The sequence below is a fragment of the Leptonychotes weddellii genome, chromosome 2 (genome assembly GCF_054177405.1).
Source record: "Leptonychotes weddellii isolate Sample4059 chromosome 2, ASM5417740v2, whole genome shotgun sequence".
In the NCBI taxonomy this organism is placed as follows: domain Eukaryota; kingdom Metazoa; phylum Chordata; class Mammalia; order Carnivora; family Phocidae; genus Leptonychotes; species Leptonychotes weddellii.
The window spans coordinates 95,958,510-95,980,285 of record NC_138370.1 but is presented as its reverse complement, the minus strand read 5'-3'; the positions used below and the strand labels follow the sequence as shown (position 1 = coordinate 95,980,285).

General features: G+C 49.9%; 1 protein-coding gene across 3 annotated transcripts; it reads right to left on the bottom strand.

The window, feature by feature from the left end:
* Nucleotides 1-978: 978 nt before the first annotated feature.
* Nucleotides 979-21,662, bottom strand: PITX2 (paired like homeodomain 2). 3 transcript variants are annotated; one of them, XM_031025796.2, is made up of 5 exons: nucleotides 20,586-21,662; nucleotides 16,732-16,787; nucleotides 16,111-16,248; nucleotides 4,762-4,967; nucleotides 979-2,233 (listed from the first exon to the last, which is right to left on the bottom strand). In XM_031025796.2, exons 2-5 carry the CDS (start codon nucleotides 16,775-16,777, stop codon nucleotides 1,670-1,672), a joined length of 954 nt encoding a protein of 317 aa, XP_030881656.1. In that variant the 5' UTR covers nucleotides 16,778-16,787; nucleotides 20,586-21,662; the 3' UTR covers nucleotides 979-1,669. The 3 variants fall into 3 exon arrangements, with proteins under 3 accessions (XP_030881656.1, XP_030881661.1, XP_006727268.1); XM_031025801.2 differs by lacking the exon at nucleotides 16,111-16,248 and having other exon boundaries at nucleotides 20,586-21,639; XM_006727205.3 differs by lacking the exons at nucleotides 16,111-16,248; nucleotides 16,732-16,787; nucleotides 20,586-21,662 and adding an exon at nucleotides 5,821-6,386.
* Between the last annotated feature and the right edge of the window lie 114 nt (nucleotides 21,663-21,776).

The window sequence follows — 21,776 nt, the reverse complement described above, 5'->3', positions numbered from 1 at the left end:
TGCTTCGATTTGTTATGAAATCAAATTTCACATTTAAAAAAAAAAAAAGGCTGAAAACCACCAACAAAGGAAGAGCGGGTGCTTAAAGTTCTTTTAAACACTCACACCGACCTCATTCCCCGCTTAGATGTCAGAGGATGGGAGGGAGGGCCAGGGCTGTAATTCATCTTGATTTGCTTCATTGTCCCGCAGTTTGCAAACCATAATCCTGTATAATTTCAGGAACAAGCAGGTTTAGAATTAATGGGTCAATATTATTTAAAACAAAACACGGGGAGCGTGACCTTTGCCTCAACTACATATTGCTCTACAAGACTCAGGAAACTCCACTCTAACCTCTCAACCCCTGGGCTCTTTGGGAAACTAAAGGGCTGTAGTTATTAGAAATGGTCTTTGTTTCTTTTAATGTCTCGAAAGGATTTGGAAATAGAATGCAATATAACATGAAGAATCTCTCTACTTAAGCCTGAAAGATAAACGTGGAGGCCTAAATATTTTGAACTGGAGGTGTTTCCTTGTAAACTTATTATAGATGTATTCCTCTTGAGAGGAATGTATATAAACTGTACATGTATACATACACACATAATTCTCCAGAACAATTTACTGGATGTGAAGACCTCCCCCCCAAAGAAGTCAATCCAAGCTGACATACTTCCTAAATGTCTCTCTCCTTTCTTCTTTCTCTCTTATATTATTTGCTAGCAATAATGGAATCCTCTGGGTTTAAGCCAAAGAAAAATCTGGGAGACAAGACCAGACTTTGCAGCCTTTTTTTTATCCCCCCTGGGAGTGGCTTTTCTTTTTTTTTCTTTTTAGTTTCTGATGAATGACTATAATTTATTTCTACCAAATTTAAATAAGTCCTGCTGCCTTGTGTGTTTAACTAGGCAGGCAGAGGGAACTGGTTTGTTTAGGAAGCAGTGACTGAGAAACCCTGGCCAGGTGACAGAGGAGGGCAGAAAGAATCCAGACCAATTTGTATGTAGTATATTTTACTCCCATGAAATAAAACACATTTTTCATATTTGCTGAAAAGTAAAACAATAATATTGTACGAAATGTTATACACAGGGTAGGTTGTACATAGCAGTTTCAGAAACATCATTGCATCCACCAGAGAAACTATTCTAAAACTGATATTCACACATTATTTTATAATAATAATATGTTAGAAACATACAGTGTGGCATTTAGTATGTACATTCCTTTGCTCACAAGCGAAAAACCCTAATCGCTTCTGAATAACATGCTTTATTTTAAAGCCTAACCTTTAAAAACACTGTTGTGATAGTACTAACAACTGCTTTTTATAAAATTAATTTGACATTTCGATATATATACATCCTTTCAGTCATTTTAATGTTAACAATGCTAAACTTAAAAAATAACAAGCTTATAGTAATGTTAAAATGTCATATCCAGTCAAACATTTGTGTGTGTCCTTGCAACTGTCGGAAATACTTTTAGTGAAAGATGTCAGACATTGAGGAAATTCCTTTGAAATCAAAGGAGCTCTCTTTAATTCAGTGGTTTCCTTTTCTCTTTATATCTTCTCTTTCTCTCCCCTTCTTTAGTGCCCACGACCTTCTCGCGTAATTCCCAGTCTTTCAAGGGCAGAGTTGCCCCATCCGGCACGGTCCTAGGATCCGGGTGCTGTGGGCGAGGCTCACACCGGCCGGTCCACCGCATACTGGCAAGCACTCAGGTTGGACGCCGGGTTCTGCACGCTGGCGTAGCCGAAGCTGGAGTGCTGCTTTGCTTTCAGTCTCAGGCTGGCCAGGCTCGAGTTACACGTGTCCCTGTAAACGTACGGAGGAGTCGGCGGCGCGTAAGGACAGGCGGGCGTCGGCACCGCGGAATTCAGCGACGGGCTGCTCAGGTTGTTCAAGTTATTCAGGCTATTGAGGCTGGAGCCCGGGACACCGGTCACAGCTGAGGGCACCATGCTGGACGACATGCTCATGGAGGAGATGGAATTGGGTGGGGAGAACATGCTCTGCGACGACAGGGGGTTGACGTTCATAGAGTTGAAGAAAGGGAAGCTCTTGGTGGACAGAGAGGCTGACGTGAGACCCTTGGCGGCCCAGTTGTTGTAGGAATAGCCCGGGTACATGTCGTCGTAGGGCTGCATAAGACCGTTGAACTGCGGCCCAAAGCCATTCTTGCACAGCTCGGCCTGCTGGTTGCGCTCCCGCTTTCTCCATTTGGCCCGGCGATTCTTGAACCAAACCTGGGGGTGGAAGGCAAGGGAGCAAACAGATGCCACAGATCAGATTAGTAAAACGATCCCACAAAGCACCACAGGCCACCACCTCCGAGAGACAGACAGACACGCACACACACGTACGTGCGCGCGCACGCACACATCCCGGCCCCCCCAATTTTCCCCAACAGCCCACCGCCCCTGGGGCCCCAGCTGCCTGAGCCCCGTACAAGCGAGGGAGGCCCAGGCTCTGAACTGCGCCACAAACCCCAGTCCAACACCTGGCGGCCTGTGGGCGGCTTGTTCACTAACCCAGGCCCTCCTCAGGATCCAAAAACACTTACTGTAAAATAAACGCGGGGCAGCGGGTTTTCCGCCCAACCCTTACCCGGCCGCCTTGCAAACTTGCTTCCCTTCCAAAGCCACAGACACAGTGATGAGGACAAGGGGCTTTTAGGACACCAGAGGCCCGGGCTCTCTTTTACACAGCTCCTCCCTCCTGTCTCAGACCTCCCCTGCCGCCCCCCACTCCACAGAACGTGCTCTCACAACTGGCGCCAGGCCTCGACCCCCATCCTCGCCTAGCAAAATAAGGAATCAAAAAGCAAAAGACCACCCTCCCTTCGGCCTCCTAAACTCCTCAAGCTTGGCTTGTAATTCTCTGGGAACCCAGAACCGGTTGTTCCGCAGCCTCCCTCTCCCTTCGCTCGGCTTGTTCTCACCCTCCGCCCACTCCAGGCCAGGCCCCCGCGCCCAGCGCTGTTTCCGCCGGGCCCAGACCATTTGCTTGGCTTTGCGAGCAGCCGCCTAACCCGGTCAGCCCCCACCCGCGTCCGGTGGCCCCGACGCAACCCTTCTCTCAATCCACATTGGGCCCGCCCGTCGTCGCAGACTAAGGCTTTTGTGTATTGGAGTGAGGCCTGGCCCCAGATTTCAGAGCAGACACCGGTGATGTTTCACATTACACATCTCAGCCGGGCCCAGCCGCCTAATCCGCTTTTTTTTTTTTTCCTTTTCCCTTTCATTCTCGATTTCCTTTTTATCCCCCTTCCTCTTTGCACCCGACTGCTATAAAAAAAGCACGCTTCACTCCCACTTGGCTGGACACGCAGCGGGCCTGGATGGAGGCAGCCAGAGAGAGCGAAAGCCCAGCATGGTAGGGGCAGGGAACCTGGGAGGGATTGCAGAAAAACCGAAGGGGGTGGGGGTGGGGGGAAGAGGTCTTTTCCGAAGGATTCCAGAGAACCCACTGATTGTGTTTTTATTTTAATCACTTGCAGTTTCTACCCTAGGCCATCTAAACTTTGCCCAGGCAAGAAGAGTACGTGCAAGTCCCCTTCCCCCGAAGCGTAGGAGAGCTAATGAAAGACTGACCTTGCGCAAAACCAGGCGGCCGGAGAGCCAGAGGTCTAGCTCTGAGCAGTTAAACTAAAACCATTTTCAACTTCATCCCGGCTGTTATCCACCAGCATAGCCACATATCCTACACAAATGCTACCCAGAGAGTGCCTTCGTTCTCTCTGCTTTGGGAAAGCATTTTGGTCTTTATTTATTTTATTTTATTGTCGTTATTGTTGTATAGTGTTTTCTTCTTTCTTCTCTGCTCTAACTGGGGGCTCTATTTCTCCATCCAGAGCTGCTGCTGCTTCTTTTTTTTTTTTTTATTTCTTTTTTCCTTTTCTTAACAGCAAAGCCTCTGGATCCTGCTATTTGTGTTTCTGCTTCCAGAATCCTAACACATTTGGAGTTTTCCACTGACCAGAATAAACCAGGATGTTGCTACTGGGTAATTTAAGTTCACTTTTGCCAATCCATAAAGTACAGATTTGCTACAAAGGTAAGCCACCCCCCCCTTTTAAAAAAAACTATTATCATTGGGAAGAAGGGTATTAGTAACAATCTCCTGAGAAAAGATAAATAAACCAAACGGAAAAGTCTTTCTTTTTTCTTTTCTTTCTAAGAGGACTAACAGGACAGTAGGTGTGTATCAAAACTGCTTCCGTAAATCACAAAACTAAGGGATAGGGTATGGGAGAGACCTGAATGGCCGAAAAACCTCAAAGACTACGTAAGGAGGATGAGCTGAGTAGAGAGAGAAAAGGCCGGGCTAGGCTGGGCGCGAAAGTTTCCCACGGAGGATCAAATCTTGCATGTCTCCGGCGGGTATTTCTTGTTAAAAGCGCACAGGTTGGAGCCTGTTCTCGCCTCCTGGCCTGGGAGGGATTTTATTAGCGCTCATCTGGCGACTGCAGGCCGGGAACACAATGCCCTGTGCAGGGAAATGCCACGCGGCCCGGTTCGGAAGGGCTAGGGGTGGCGGGGCAGTGAGCGGGTGCCGCTCCAGGCGCCCGCGCCAGGCCTACCGCCTGTCTCCTAAGGGGGAGCTGTAACCTCGCAACCGGGGCCGCCGAGAGGCCTTCTGCTTTTGCAAAGGCACACCACCCGAGCCCTCCGGGAGACGCCGCCTTCCGCACTCCCTCTGTCCGGGTCTACGTGGCCTGCATCTCTACAATGGCTTCCTTCCTAGCCTTCCCAGGCTCCGCGAGGGGTCCTACCCGAACTCGGGCTTCCGTGAGGTTGGTCCACACGGCGATTTCCTCGCGCGTGGACATGTCCGGGTAGCGGTTCCTCTGGAAAGTGGCCTCCAGTTCCTGCAGCTGCTGGCTGGTGAAGTGAGTGCGCTGCCGCCGTTGCCGCTTCTTCTTGGACGGGTCTTCGGTGCCCACGTCCTCATTCTTTCCCTGCTGGCTCTTATCTTTCTCTGAAAACGAAACACACAAAGGTTCCCGTCAGCACGTCCACCTGCTGCCCGCGAACTCCAGCTGGACCCGGCGGCGGAGGCCGGGGATGAGATGGGCTGCCAGGGGAGGAGTGTGTGAACGGCCTCTCCGGGCCGCGGGGAGCGCTGCGACTGTAGGGTGTGCAGATGGGAGTGTGGGTGTGAGCGCCCCATCTCCTCCCCTCCCCCAGCGCCGCACGTTTTATTTACATGTTTATCTCGGGGCAAAGGCACATTCATTTTTATAGCCTCTGCTTTCAAGTATATTTACACACCTCTGCGCAGACACACCAAATCTCCTCGGACACCCGCACGCGCGCCTTTACAGAGCCCCCTCAGATCTCGATGCGGTTTCGGAAGGCTAGTAAAGGTAGATTTTGGGATTCGGTCACCCACCCAAGTTCTTCTGCCCTTTAGAAATACCGCTTCTTCTGCGGCGTAGTTTCGGAAATACTTTTCTAACAGGAGCAGCTTCTCCGGAGCTAAAAGCCAAGAGAACAGGGACCGGGTTGGGGGGCTGGGGGCTGGTCCCTGAACGTCTTCGAATGGAGATGCTGGGATTTTTGTGACCCAGGAAACCTCGGGAGGCCAGGATAGGAATAGGGAAGAGTAGGAGAATGGCTCGCGGCGTTCGCGGCACCTCAGGCGGTCGAGGTTGGGAGAAAGGCACACGGAGCCAAAAGAATCCTGGCTCCGGAAGTTCTGCGGGAAGCAAACTAAACGACCACTCCCACCACGCCTCCCCCAGGAGGGGCCGACTTCCTTGGGGGCGAGAAAGGCCGAGCTGCATGGGGCGGCTAGACCCGGGTACCTGCGGGGCCGCGCGGCGCCTTACCTGCGGCCTCGGGGCTGGAGGTGTCAGAGATGGTGTGCACCTCCAGCCTGTGTTTGGAAGAGTCCAGGGAGCGGGTCTGACCGGGAGCCAGGACTGAAGCCATGGCCAGTGGCTGGGGATGGTGACAGGAGGAAGACGAGGAGGTGGCCAACAGCTTGGTCCCTACTGCTCGGTGCTCCAAGTGCAGCGGGCCTTTCATGCAGTTCATGGACGAAGGAGCGCGCCGCCCTACAAGTCCTGGGCTGCCGTCCGGCCGAAACCCCGTGGCCGCCGCCGCCGCCTGCTCGGCTTTGCGCTATAGGCGCGGAGTTTCTCCGCTGTGGCCGCCGCGGGCAAAGCCAGGGAGCACAACCCCTGCTGAGTCTTTGAACCGAGCTGTCCCTGTCCCCCTCTCCTTCAGAAGGTTCTAGCGAAAGGGTCCGGCGGCGGAAAGTCAGCGGGCAAACGGAGACATGGGGATGTGGGTAGGAGGGCACAGCTCGGAGCGTCTTTGGGCAGCAGGCTTCCAAGCTCCAAAGAGAAACCAGAGTGGGCAAAGACCCCTTTCTTGCCTCCCTCCCTCCCCCAAGTACCCCTCCAATAAGGAAAGCTAACGGCGTTCGCGATCTGCCCGCCCCCCGCGCGGCAGCCCTGACAGCGAAGTGTCAAGAGTGACAGGGACAGGTAGCTGATATTAGATCCCCCGCAGCGGTAGCTGCGGCTGCGGCAGCGGCAGCGGCGCGGGCCTCTGGGCGCACCCTCCGCGGCGCGCACACGCACACCCCCTCGGGCCGTCGAGCCCGAGCACGGACTCGCAGCAGCTCAACTCCCGGCACCTGGGCGAGCGACGGACCAGCTCTGCGGCTCCGAGCTTCCCTGTTGGCCTAACATCTTAAAACCAGAGGCGGGCTTCCTGGCGCCCAGACGTCACTTTGCCGCGGCCCTCCCAACCTTCCCCGCCTCCGACTCCTCCCAGACCCTTCGCCCAGCGGGAGTGACGTGGCTCCGCACCAATCAGGAGACCCCGAGCCGCGGCGGAGGGACAGCCCTGTCTGCACCTATCAGCTGTGTGGGGCCGGGCTAATACCTCACTGTGCCCACCAAGTCTACACCCGCCGGCGCCCGGGAATTCTGCTCTGCCCCGGCCGAAGACCGTCCGGCTTTTAGTTCAGGCGGGGAGGTAGAGAGGTGAGGCCGGGAGTAAAAGGCTCGGAAGAAAGGAACGGAAAGGTCGAGGGCTGAAAGGTACAAGGATCAACAAGCCTCCCCACCCCTTCCTTTTGTATCTCACTACAACCAATTCCAATTGAGAGATGTTTTTCTCTTCCTGGATGAAAAGGAGACATGCTACTTAAAACCAGAAAATTTAAAAAACAGCAACAAATCACCTCTCCGAGCTTAAATTTTCCAAACAGGCTGTCAAGTGAATGCTGCGCTAATCTGAAGAAGCTTTACTTTAATTGCAAAGAAGACAAAGCCCTGAGAAGGCAGGCTAATAAATTAGAAATCGAGAAGCAAATGGACCCGTGAAAAGAAAATTACCTTGACTTTAAACGAACAACTGTTTGGTGGTTCACTCTGGATTTATACAAGAATAAAAAGTCGCCTCAGATCACGTTCTCTGTAATGCTTATTAGTCCCCAGACAGAGAATACACTATAGAATAGAAACCCTAACCCAGCATTTTCAAAATGCTGAAAGCTTATCCATTCTACTTAGCGTTGATTAAGACACATATCCTAGATCTTTCAAATTCCTTGTACACTGTATTAAGCTTGTCCTAACCCTAGAGAGAGCCCGCTTTAAATTCGACTCTCTTGTTTACTTTATTATCAATCAGATTCAAATCCATAAAGCCCGCAGAATCAACAACCTTGAGCTAATTATATATAAAATATGCTTTAATGAATTTCCATACAATTAAGAATGTTGCCAAATAACCAATTTCAAGGATAATTTTTAAGTCATTTTCTTTTCCTAGGGAGCTCAAGGCTGTTGAATCTTTAAAGTCCAAGCAGGCAGAGGCAGTAGGGTGGGGGCGAAGGGTAAAAACCTAGCAGAATACTCAGCTAGGAAAAGCAAAGCCTTAATCACTTATTTTTTAAAAAAGAAGAAAAAAGCCATCTTTGGGGACATCCAACTCTTTACAACACTATATTCCAAAAAACTTTAATTTCCAAATAAAGAAATACAAACATCATTCAAAATGATTTTTGGAAAGTCCTTTTGTCCTCTGCTTAGGTCATCAGGAGAGCACAAACTAATCTCCTTTGGGTTTCTGCATTGGTGATTGCTTTATTGTGGAGTTAGTGTTATCATCCCTGAATGTGTATTTGTTTGACATTACAGTCAATGATTTGTAACACCAGTAGGAGGTATCTCCAGAAAACTCCCTCCTTGTCCTTGTTCACAAGATTGGGAAACGTAAGCAGTCTGGGTCAGAGTGGATGAAGCAGACTACAAATATGTTTGTAACCTATGTGTCTCTCCTTTGCCTGGCTCTCCGGGCCAAACCCTATCTGCAACTCCTCCCCCATTTTAAACATGCTTGAGAGTCATCCAAAGAACCAAATGAGAATTGTTCTTCAGTCTCTCCCCAGAAGTATCATCCTACTTTAAGAAAAATATAGCTGCAAGGAGGAATTTTCTTTATAGTAAGATTTAAAATCAGCATTTCTGGTTTTAACCTTTTATTCCAGTTTACCCCATTTCAAGCATACACACACCTGCTCAGTGCAGAACACATCCTCATGTGACAGGTCTGCATTAGCTAAGGCTCATACATCCAGCTATATTAGGTCCTGCAATCTTATCACTAAATTATACATATTACACCAGCAGCCTGTTGGTAAAGAAGGTTAAATTAATTTACATTCTGCTCATTATCTGGTGCTTAAATGACGCATTTTATCCCTGAGATTTGGCGGAGAATCTCCTCAGACCCCACAGCATTTCACCGAAGACAATGCTCTTACATTTGTAGTGGTTTTTAATCTGGTAAGACTCTAATTTGCTTAAGTCTTTTAAATAAGGGTTTTAAATGTTTCTAGCCATTTTCTTATTGAATTTCCTCTAATTCCCCCAAGATCATAAAGTATATGTGTAAAGTAAATATTTCCTCCCATTGCACTGCCAGCCGATGACCTATAACTAAGTCAATATGAATCCAGCTCTTTTCTGCCCAATGTGTTTACTAATCATATTCCAGTTTCTTCTTTTTAGACCTCAGCATAGCTGCAATCCCCAAAATACCAAACCCATAAAGCTTCATTTCATGAAGAAACTCCATCACATGAAAGAATGAAAAACTCCCCACCATAGTGAACATAATTTCTTTCTTAGTATTAGTTTCTTTGAGAGTCAAACCCCGGAGCTGCAATTTTTGGTGGAGGCTCTGGGTGTTTCTTAAAACTCCTTACTCAGGAGAGCTGAGAAGCTCCACAGAACCATATAGATATCGAAGCCCATCTCTCATTAAACCCACAGAATTTTGATTTTAAACTCCATGGCTCTGTTGACTGACAGAACTCACATCACGGCAAATACACATATGAAAGACCTAGTCTCCAAATCAGCTTCCAAAGTGGTTGAAACACCCAAGAGCAAGTGACAGCTCCTCATAGTGCCAAATTGTGGGAGATATTGGAAGTACTGGTGATCTCCAGACAGCCTAAAAGCCTAAAAAGATAAAGAATCTTATACTGTATCTACCCATTGCAAAATCAAGTGGAAAATAAAGACAATTATCTGGAGATCTCTGGTTAAAGTAAGAACATAACCATATCTAACAATCAATCAATCGTCTATCTAGATATGCACATACATAATATATAATGCCTCCCCCAACCATCAGCTTAGCCAGTAAGGCATTTCTTTGCATCTTTCCAGAGTTTCAACTCTCTCCCGATCTCCTAGTCACTTCACACATGGTGAGCTTGGCTGACGCCCTTCTCAGGCCCACAGAATTCACTCCATGGATGGTACGAGTATGCCAACATGAAAAGTCTAGATGGTGAAAAGCAAGTAGTGGGAAACCAAGAAACACTTTTCAATGGAAACAGTGGTGGTGATGGTGGTGGGCAACTTGGGAGACAATCTACAAAAAAACTTGTGGTTGCACAGATACTGGTAGTATAGATAAAGAAGGGGTTGAAAGTAATCCTATGTATTTTGCAGGTTGAGCACTACCCTTGTGTTCCCCACGCACACACTCTTCTTTGACTGGTTCTAGAAATTTCTAGGACTTCCTAACCTCCCTCACAGAAATTTCCCATCCAGAAAAACATCAGGGTGGTCAGTTCAGGGAAACTGGAGGTGCTGTAAGGTCTCCACGAAAGGAAGCCCAGTGCGGGTTTGGGTTTTCCAGTCTGAAGACATTCAAGAATTCTCAGTTGGGTTTTCTTGCTTAATCTTTCAAAGCAAGACCCTTGAGGAGGGAAATGTGTGACATGGGGTCAGGAGTGTTTTGAGCTGCTGGTATTTGCCACCGATTACCAGTCTTAAGGTCTTATTTAATTTCACACTCTGTAGAGGTAGTAGCGCAAAGCCCCTCTGGCCCTCCTGGCGAGATTGGTTGGACTGCGCGGCCAAACTCTCGGGTGCGGTGGCCCAAGTATGGGCTGATATTCAACCAAGCGATCCACAACTTTTGGGAAAAAAAAAAAAAATCTGTCCTCAAAGCTCACCTGGAAGATGGCTCAATTAGATGTCTCCCTGCGCTGTCAGATCGTAGAGGGGTGGGAGTCTTGCTCTGGTCCAGGCCAGCTCAAGGCGGTGGCCAGCCCGGACTCAGCTCAGAGCCGCGTGACAGGCGTGATTGTGTGTGCGTGCGCGTGTGGTGTAAGGCACAGAGGTCAGATGGAGACCTTGCACCCTGCCCAAGAAGTGGCCTTTTCTCCCCTCCTTCTTCTGCTGGCTCTTTCTTCGCACACAAATAGAGGTGGAAAGGCCTCCTTCGTTGTACCGCCTCCGTCCCCCCCGCCCCGCCCCCCGCTCCAGCCACGAAGCGGAATCACCCAGAAATGAAAAACTTTACTGTGGCTGATCCCCATCCCCATCCCATTCTCTAAACGGATTAAAAAAGTGCTGGTTTGTAAAAAGGGGCCGATTTTTTTCTGAATCATAAATCTGTGCATGTACTGAGCAGCACCCACATTCTCTGGGTCCCTGAAGACGGCATTCATATTTTAGTCCCCCACGCTCAACCACTTGAGGTTTGGAGTAACTGGTTGCGGGTGCTCGGGGTGGTAGGGGGAGGTACCCCCACACTGGCGCGTGAAGAGAAGAGCAGGGATTAGAGGAGGCAGGACGGGTTGGGGGAGGGGATGCCTCTGAAACCATGAAACCCACGTGCTATATGCCTTTTTACATTAGTTTGTTAACACCGCTGGTTTATTAGGCCATCGTTTAATCTCAGAAAACAACTAGCTGCGGAAAAGTCAAATAAAGAGAATGGTATAAATTTGTTTCAGCCGTGGGGGAGAGATAGGGATAGATGGGGGGCAGAGAGAGAGAGAGAGAGAGAGAGAGAGAGAGAAAAGAGAATGAGATAGACATTAATATCCAGGTCCAGAGAGGAGAACTGACAAGGGACTGACTAAAGTCACTTTTAAAAAAATTGGATTAAAACGCGCCTCTTTTTCTCTTTTCTGTATTTCTCCCCTCTAGCTCTTGTCCCTCTCCCTTTTCTATTTCTCTTGCTCTCCCTTTTTTCTGTCTTCCCTCTCCCAGACATGCTGGTAGCTAACATTCAGCATTAGTTGTCATGGTGACCATAAATCACATAAATCCAAAAATACCCACCTATAATCTGAGATGAAGCTTTTATTTCCCTAGCGAAATAATATTTTAAAAGCTGTCAGCTGACAAAAAAAAAAAAAAAAAAAAAAAAAGGAGCCCACCTCATCGTAGTAACCCAAGTAATATATTACTTCTAAAGGTTTAAATTAAAATGTCAGCCTGTTAAAAACATGCTGGGAGAATTTTGGGCACTCTTCATGTCAGAGCCTTACAATGAAGTTGACTCCACCACTCCTGATCACTCTTTAACACATATACACAATTTTGCTGCTCATTCTCCTATTAATTTCTTTCCTTCCCTCCCACCTACCTTAGTCTGTCCAGACTCTGCCATCGGTGGTAAAAGAAAGGAGTCTCCACCTGGATCAGAGAGGGGTTCAATCCTCTGTCTGAGCCTTTTGAGGACCTTGTGTGTTGGTCCTCTCTTATCAATCATTTCCCCAAACGAAACATGGGGTTTGGGGGGAAGAAAAGGTTCTCGTCAGGATCCAAAGGGGGGGTGACTCCCTAGAGGAACTGAGAAGAAAGAAATGCAGAGAAGACTGGGGGTGGAGGGGCAGACAGAGTAGTGAATTGACCTGGGCGACCAGTTTCTGTGGTTAAGTCTAGCCTAGGAAAGGTACCTGTATTCTCTCACTCCTGCTTTTTTTCTCCTGAGAGGAAACTTTCCTATTTGGAGACCCTGGTGGGGGAGGGGGGTGACGGCCACAGTTGGGCCTTTTGTCTTCTACCTTGGGCTTGTTGTCTTTTGCCTATCTTTGGATTACAGGGTATTCGCCTAGATGAAGAGCCATTAATTACCCATTCAGTCAATATTAGGAAGACGACAAAGCTTTTTACATAGGATTAAGAAGACATCAGATTGTTCCATTAGTATATTCCTGCTCACGAATAAGCTTTCGTTATACATTTCCCTTTCCCTCCCGAGTCGTTCTAACAACTGCTGCATATATTAACAGCGGGCGGTGCGGAATAACAGCCCAACCAGCCTTACGAAAAACTTTAAGCGCGCTTGGTGTCCGTAGCAAGGAACACAACGACCTGTAAAGACTACCTCTGCGGGCGGAGATCCGCAGGGACTGACTACCTATTGCACAACGGGTACAATTTCCCCCGACGGGGAAAAAACCCCCACAAAACGCAGAGGCAGCTTCTGCCAATAAGCTACAGAGTTGGCGCGGGGTGGGGTGGGGTGGGGTGGGGCGGTAGTAAAGGAAAAATGGAAATCTCCTCTCCTTAACCCTGTTCCCCTCTCTGGTTGCTTCTGCCTCAGACTTCACGCCCCTTCTGCTTGCCCCTGTCCCTTGCCCTGGGCCTCATCACTAAGAGCCTTCTACCCTCTAAACATCCCCCTTCTTTCAGACAACGGCTCAGGCCCCAAGCCCTGCTGCACGTACCACCATTTCGCATTTCTCTAGAGATGGTCTGGACTGCTCTCCCTGGTACCCTTGTTAGCATGAAAGCGGCTTCATGACGGCGAAGGGAAACCGGCTTATTTGCTTTCAGGGGGTACATTAGGAATCCACGCAGTATGTGCTCGGCAAACATTTGCTGATTGAATGAATGAAGGGTTTGCCGCCGCCCAGGCGGCAGGGGTTACCCCGGGTCCTCTGAAGAAGACTGAGATCTAGCTGCTTGCTGGGAGTGTGTGTGTCGCGGCTGGGGGCGCCACAAGGGGCCTTGGATTCTCCCTCCCAAGGGAAGGAAGTCCGAGCACCCCAGAAACTTGGGTGAGACTCTTGCAGCTCATCCACTGAGCCAAAGCTATTTAAAAATTAATGGCGTCTCTGCGGAAAGCCCGGCGAAGGTACCCGCCCAAGTATGGTCCCAGCAGCTCTGTCCGTTTTCAGTCCGGAAACCAGAGCCACCGCCCCGAAACTTTAAGGGTTACTGACAGGGGAGGATCACTCCCTCCCCTTCCTGAAAGTCAAGAGCACTGTTTGATTTCAGCAAAGAGGCTTCTTTTGGGACACCCAAAGCAAGGAAGTCAAGGATCTCTGTTCTAGGGGGACGTTCTCAGCAGACCCCTGTCCCTTCTTTCTGGGGGTACAGTTTAACTTGCCAACTCTTCCTCCCTCCACTTGGATGCCTAGCCATTCCTCCTTCAACCCTCTCTCAAACCTGCAGCCAACCTCGTGCCCCCTCCAGTTCCAGGGTTCCAGCCAAGCCGTGGGTCAGCCCAATGGCTATCAAGGGGACAGGGTTCCCTTGGGAAGGAACGCGGAGCTGGAGCCTTCCAGAGGTTAACCTTGTCTACTTAGAGACTGTTTTCAGTCTTCAACGAGAGCACACTGTTTTTGAGGGGTTGAGAGGATTGCGCCAATATAAAGCATCACGATTTCTTTTGAAAACTGCACGTCATTGTAAACATTTTTTCTTTTTGAAACCAAAAAAAAAAAAAAAAGGTTATAAAAAATAAAGGAGAAAAATCTTTCTTTTAAAAGCAGGCTGTGGCCAGGAGTTTGCCTATCACATGAGTTAAATCAACTTATATTCAGTAGAGGGGACTCTGACAACCTTCCTTCCGAGGCACTGTAGTTTTGCCTACACATGTGTGACATTTTTTTTTTCTACCACATCCCTAAAAGCCAATAAAAATCAAGATTTTCGGCATTTCTCCCTATCACATGCCTCTCCTTAATTAATGGCATTAAACATGTTTAGGCAGCAACTTTCCTCTTCGGTCCAAAAGGTAGATTGTTGCCAGTGTAGAGCCTTTCACATGCACTAAAATAATCCTGGCCTCAAATGGTTAAGAAAACAATCATTCGTTTATTTCTAGTTCTTTATTTATCTGCTAATGATCAAAAGTGGATGCTCAGTGGCCCAAGCGGGGATTGTGACTGCAGCAGAAAGGACGCGCTCTCTGCAGTTTCTTGCCCACCTAGGAGGCCCCCAACCCATCTCCAGCCTCCCCTCCAACGGGCCCTGCCTCCCTAGCTCAGATGGAGACCACCTGTCCTCAGAAACCATTCCTGAGGTCTGGGAGCCCTGGGTTGGGGCGGGGATAGAAGACACCCTGTAGCGCTCCTGCTCCCAGCGCAGCAGGAAACCTCAGCCTCAGCTCCGTGGCTGCCAACCCACCCCAGGCGAAGCGAGATTGGGGAGCTCGCCCAAGTCTGGCCAGGGTCAGGACTGAACCCGCACAAAATATTTCCCCAGGAGTCATCGCCGTTCTTGATTTTTAACCCTATCCCAAACATACTCCGGTCTAATAATTTATTTTTACGACCAATTATCAAACAGAGGAAGAATTTAACACAATCTTAATGACAGAAATCACCCGACGTTATCTCTGCATGGCCCCATTTAACCCCATGGGGTTAATCCTGGACAAGTGAGCATTTAACTGGCCCAGCAGGAGGACTCGCGATATTGTGGTGTCGAGACTGCTCTGCTCCAGACCACTTTAGAAGTTTTATTTAGACAAACGATAATTTTCTCAGATTTACTGGGAAGCCCGAATGCAGGGCCTTTGTTTTCCTCTTAGTAATATGGTTTGTTTACTTGGCGGGGATCCCAATTCGCCCCCCTCCGGCACACATTACATTTGTATCCTTACACTTTAATCCGGAAAGAGGGGGTTAGGGGCTGAGGGCGGTGGGGGGCTTTATCTCCTCACACTATCAAAGGTCAACAACTTCCTAAGGCCAGGCACTTATTATTATAGTAACCTGGAAAACCCGGAGAATAGAAGAACGGTTAAGTTTGAGTCTCTCATGTATTCTAAGGGGAAGCTTGTCCCCTCATCCCTAGACACACACACGCACACACACAATTAAAGGGTAAGTTTCAGTTCAGCAAAGGCCTGTGCAGTGGGTTGGAGGCGTTTTAACTTTTACACAAGCCTGCAGACTGAGCAGCAGTGTCCCTTGACTCGTCCACAATGAAACCCGCTAATTTAGCAACGACACCACCAAGACCCGAGGCCTTGCAACCTGCACAACAGGTAGGTTCGCGTCGACAAGGGCACACACTTCAGTACACCCTTGGCTGCTGCGCACGGTCGCTGCCCTGAAGTTCTGCGGGGCTCCAGTGAGCTCTTTTACCTCCCGACCAGGCGAATCCTTGCCAACACAAGCCTCCTGTGGAAAACCCCGCACCCACCAGCCTGGGCGGGGCACCGCTGAGAGCTGCAGGGGCGGGGTGGACCCTTGGTGGTGCTGCACGCAGTGGGACATGGCGGGCGACAGAGGTCGCTGTTGGACTACTTTTCCGCGCCAGCCAGAGGCGCAGAGATCGGTTGGGGTATGGGTAGGAGATCAGGCCACAGGGAGAGAGCGAGAAGGAGCAAGAGGGAGAGGTGTTGGGTCTCAGGAGTGCAGTATAATTTGGGGAAAGGAATTAACGTCCCTGGGGCGGCTGCTTCCCGTCCCACCCAGAGGCCAAGTGTCTCAGTCACGGAGCAGGCACGCCGACTCTGGCGGCCTCGCCGGCGTGCGCCTTACCCGAAGCCCAGAGGCCCGGAGGCGGGTCCCCTGCGCGCGGCCTGCGCTTCGCTCCCGGCCTTACCAGTGGCGCCGGGATGCTGCCGCGGGAAGAGCTTGCTGCTGGCCGCCTCTTTCCGGCTCTCGGGAGAGTCTGTGAACTCGACCTTTTTGATTTCGGAGTCTTTGGAGAAGAGGCATTCAACGGCCGCCGGCTGCACGCCTGGGCCACGCGCGCCCGCCCCACAAGCGGGTAGAGAGACGCCCGGGACCGCCGCGGAAAGAAGCGGGGGTGTTGGGGAGGCGGGGGAGGAGCAGGACGAAAAAGAGAAAAAGGGACAAAGAGCAAAGACCCAGTTAGAGGAAAGGGCGGAGGGCACTCCCGTCTCCCGGACCCTCTGGCAACCCGGCGCAGGGCGGCGTACTCTTCTCCGCGCCTCCCTGGCTGCCAGCGGCTCTCTCCGGGAGGAGTAGGCCCCAGGCGTCGGGCCGCGGCGAGCGGCTCCCTCCCTATCCACGGCCGCCCCCACCCCCGAGCCCCCGGGGGAGGCCACCGGCGTCCTGGTTCTGCGTCCCTTTGGTCCCGGCCGGCCCCTCCTGGAAGAGCCCCTCGCCACTGCCTCCCCGGGGGGCCGGTGCCCTCTTGCCGCCCTCGCGCGGTGCGGTCTCCCCGTCGGGTGACCCGGGCAGGAGAAGCGACCCTTACCTAATTGCACACACGCCGACACTAGTTTGCGGCAGTTGGTCTCCATTCCCCGTTATCTGCAAAAGAAAAGAGAAGGAGGGCTGTGAGAAGCGGCGGTCCCCGAGCGTGCGGGGCTCAGTGGAGGCTACCTGTGGGGCGGACGGACAAATTCAGATTCGCTGTTAAGCGCCCACTCTGTGCTGGGTTTCCGGCGTGTTTCTCTGACCTGACAGCCTCTGGCCGCCCCGCCTCAGCCCCGCCCTAGCCCCTGGTCCAGGACTTCTGAATGGACCTGAGGGGGATCTCTCTCTGCAGAGTTGGGGTGAATGCGCCCAGGCGCTCTGGACGGATAAATCCATCGTGTTCTGGGGGACTTAGGCTGTGGAGCTACTCACAAGATGTCTGTGTCAGGGCTTAAGAGCCCGTCTGAACACGGGGCCAAACTTAGCAGATAGAAAATTTTGGGGTGAGTGAAGAGGACCTGTCTCTTGAGGAAGTTGTGTGGAAGCCCACCATTTAAGCACAGTGCTTTCCGTGAGTAGGAGCTCAGTGAACCTTTGTAGAATATCAGAGTCAACTTGTAACTGTCCTATACAGCAGTTGTCCTCGATTTTCTGTAATTCTGGAATGAACGGGGCTCTAAGATTCTTGGCCTAGGGTGCTCCAGGAGCGAGCTGGCTTCGGGCCTCTCATCCATCAGGAGCCACTTTTCCATATTTAGCCACACTTTTCCCTGGAGATACTCACCCGGCCATTTATTTACCCTAAAGTAAGATTTAAGATCGCAGAGGAGCGAAACGGGGTGGACTGAGTAAGACAGAGGGGAACAGGGGAAATTGTCCGGAGAGTTTTCTTCCCACGAAGGACGTAGAAATAACTCGTAGAGAACGGCTCCCCCGATTCTCCCTGGCAAACCGAATCTTTTTCAAATTTCCAACCACAGCGCAGAGAGCCAAGCGTTTAACGCGCGCCCCCTTTTCCGCCACAGGCAAACGGGGGGAGGTGGGTGGCGAGAGACCCTGTCGGGGTGGGTAGAAGAGCCTCAGCTGCTTTAAAGACAGAGGAAAAGAAAGAAGGTCTCGGGCTCCCCAGACCCTTCGGATCTCCGCTCCTGCCTCTCTTCACGCTAACCAGGGTACGCCGGCGGCGGGAGGGCCCACTTCGCTCGGGTCCAGGGCTAAGGGTAGGAGCGGGCGTTGCCCCTTTGGCCCAAGAACAGAGGCGGGGCAGGGAGCTGCGGGTCTGGCTCAACTCTGGGTCGTATTTCCCGGCTCCTCGGCCTCTCCTGGAACTAGCCGGGCCTCGGGGGGCCTCTGGCTAAGGTCGCTGCTTAGAGGAGGGGCTGCCCAGCGCGGCGGCGTGGGGATCCAGGGGTTCCCCCCACCCACTAGCTGGGACGTGGGCGGGGGCTCTGCAGATCCTTGCAGGCCCGGGGGCCCAGAAGTAGCAGTTTGGCGGCTCCAGATTTAGTGATTCTGCAGTAAAATCACAGGATTAGTCCCTGATTGAGATGTCTGTTCGTGAGATATTACAAAATTCATTATCACAGCTTTCTACTAACTCGATATGAAGTAACACAGATGGGATTTTATTAGTCCAGACTTCAAATGTTTACTTATGATAATTTCAGGGGAAATTTGCATGTCAGCATCAATTCGATAATCTTTTTTTTTTTTTTTTTAACATCTGAACTGGCTGCATTATTAGCGGGTAGCCAAAGCATTGCAGATGGTAACTGCAAATCGTTTTTATTTTTTTAAGGAATGAAATATACAAAAGAAAAAGATGGGGTCGCTCAGTGTAAAGTCAGTCAATTACTACACATTCTCCCCCCACTCCCAAGCTTCAGTGCTGAAGACCAAACAAAGCAATACAAAACAAATCTTCAAGAACTCTGTTCTAAGGACTGAAAAGAAGGTCAAGACATGTTCCTTAGCTCACTCCTAAGTGTCCTTGTGACTTGGGGATTTATTTTGCAGTCAAAATGAGCCCTGAGACCTGCATTATTTATTTATTTATTTATTTTTACTTCATATAATTACCAGGGCTACTAGATGAATTAAATCTAAGTAACTAGGGAAGATAATTTTTAAAAATAACCTCCGATTCCTGCCTGCTGATCCTTAAACTTGCCCTGTCAAGGAAGACAAGTCTTACTGGACAAATTTGGCCATAGGATTTAGGGACTAGCCTCCACCGCTAATCTCACAAATTAAGATGCACAACTTTTTTTGATGGGAAGTTGTTCTCACCCCAAAAGTTCCTGTCCCGGTTTGAATGTATATGCCAGGCAATCTTGTTCTGGCCAATTTGAGTTTTCTATTGTGAATATGCTAAAAAGCACCATACAGTTAATGAAGCACACTGAACCACACTGGCCAAGGCAGGCAGTAAAGCCATGAGAAATAAAACAATTTTCTTAAAAAAAAATAATTTCTGATGATTGCCATAAGAGGAAATTGCAGGATAAAACATAGTTCTAATAATTCCAAAACCTTTCAAATTTCTCCCCTTTCCATTTATTTTGTTACCTCATAACAAAATCTTTAATGGAAAGTTTAAAAATAAACAGCACAAGAACATATGTTTTAAATGAACTAAATTGGTGAGATTAGCCAGTAAATTAATTTGCAGTGGGTAATCACTTAAGGAAATTAAAATACTGCTTAACACAGTTCTGTATTTTACCAGTTTAAGCCTTCTTTTAAACCAATTAATATTGATGCTTTAGGAACACTTGAAGACAAACATGCTCAACTTGAGGAACAAAGCACCTGAATAATTTACGTGTAGTTTTGCTGAGGTAAAGGAAAACATTCCATAAATGAAGTAGCTATTTAATTTTTAGGGAATGTTTGATTATTGAAATCTTGTATGCTTATTTTATGTCACACCAATAAAAATCCTCAATCTATTTTACTTACGTGCTTTGTTTCCTTGACTTAACTGGTATCTGAATTTTAGATAAATTTCCTCCAAAATTATATTAAAACCATGTTTAATTCTTATTAATGGCCAAAAAATGCAAGGGAATCTCTTTAAATCAGATTATTTTTTTCATACAAATACTTTAGAATGTCTGACTGCCTGTATTATTTTAATTCATAATAGTAAAAGTTTTTTCATTTAGTTTACTTTAGTAAGACATAATACTCACACACACAAAAAGAGTAAATAACATACTACCCTATCATTTCTAAATTACTTAGGAAAGTAAAGTCATTGAATTGGAATTAAAAGAGATCCGTACGTCCCAGATTTAGAAACATAATTTTTTTCTTACTCCACACTTGGAAAATAGTCCTCTCCCCTTTACCATTTAAAACGTATCTCCTCAAGTGCAAGATTGGAGTTGACTGGTGATCAATTTAAAGGATTTATAATCCGAAGTAATTGTGTGAGCTTGGCATCCAGGCCTGGCTCCCAGGTAATTCGCTTGGGCCTGAGAGGTCACTAACTGCCAGTTAAGATGGAATCTTTTTTCCAATTGGTAACAATGGGAAGGGGGCTAATCTTCCAGTAGCTGAAACTTTGTACCCGGCCCTTTATCTTGAGAATGCTAATCCTCAGCCTGAGGATTTGTCCCTGCAGTGTTGGCACCGAGATTTAAGGGAAGATACCTCGTTTTAAATGCCAGCCATGGTCTCGCTTCCCACTCGACTTCAGCAACCCCATAGATTCTAGTGTCAGCGACTGGGGACAAGAGGAACAGGGCTTTGCAAGGTCTGTTTGCCAACTGAGTTACCTCGGGGGGGTGGGGGGGGAAGGCAGCCCCAAGAACCACAAATCACCTACAGTGAAGATTCTCCAAAGTGGAACAAATTTCCAAACTCGCATTATCTCACATCCCTGCGGAAGAGACGGCCTCCACTTACCGGCTACCGGGAGAGAGCTGCTGTCTCCGCGTCCCACCGCTTCCCGGGGAGATTTCCAGCAAGCCGAGGCGCAGGCAGCACCGCAAGCGCCTGAAAGCCGAGCCCGAGAGGACTGCGGGGCTCCCGAGGGTGCCAAGTTCCGAGGGAGTCCACGGGTGCGCGGTGGCCGCGGGAATCTAGCCGTCACTGGCAGTTTCTTTCTGCTCCTCTCCAGCTTTCTCGCTCTGTCTCGCACTCTCTCTCCCCTCCCTCGCTCTCATCCCTCTCTCTTCCCTCAGCTCGGTCTCCGTGTGGGGAGTGACGTGACGTCAGCAGAGATTCCACCAAACTCCACTGCACAGTGGCGGGCGGGCGGGCAGCCGAGCCCGGCTGCGCGGCGGGCGTTCAAGGAGCGAGCAAAGCGTTCGGGCGAGCGCGGGGGGGAGCGGGCAGGGGCGACGAGGAGCGAGGCAGGGCAGGGAGGTGAGGCCGGCCGGCCAGAGAGTCGGGAGCCGGAGGAAGAGCCCCGAGAGCGAAAGAGGGGCAGGGACCCGGGCAGGATTCTGAGACAGGAGCAGACGAGCAGCAGGCGCAAGCAATCCTACTGTGGAAAGGAGGACAGGAGGGGAGAGTGGGATGGAGGAGAAGAAAAAGGAATCTGCGCCGAACCGGGAGCGCTAATAAATCAGAGGGGGAGGACCAGGGCGTCCGAGAGACAGAAACTTACTCCTGGGGAGCAAACCAGGACGGAGAAAGAAGAAGGGACAGGGAAAGTGGCCCAAGAAATGGAACAAAGGACAGAGTGCAGGGGTTTGTTTGGGGCGAGGCATGTGGGGTGTGAGTATGAGAGTGCCTGTATGTGACCTTTTTTGCAGGCCTGCAGGGTTGAGAGAAGAGGTCACGGAAACGAGGAATTGAGGAGTGGGGGTGGTGGTTAAGTGAGGGGCGCACAGGAGGCTGGAGTGAAAGTAGGAGGAGTGGGGGTGAGAGAGGATGACTGAAGAGAAATCAGGAAAAGTGGGGCGAGCGGGGGAGGGTGGGGAAGAGGGTTGGGAGGGCGACAGCCGGGAGCGAGCGAGACTAGTCAGCCGGGGAAGGCCGAGATGCTTGGCCCAGCGCTGCCGGCTGGGACACCGCGCCCGAGGTCAAGGCGGGTGGACCAAGAACGCTGCGCCCTGTGTCCGTGCGCAGGTGGGCACGGTTGGGCACAGA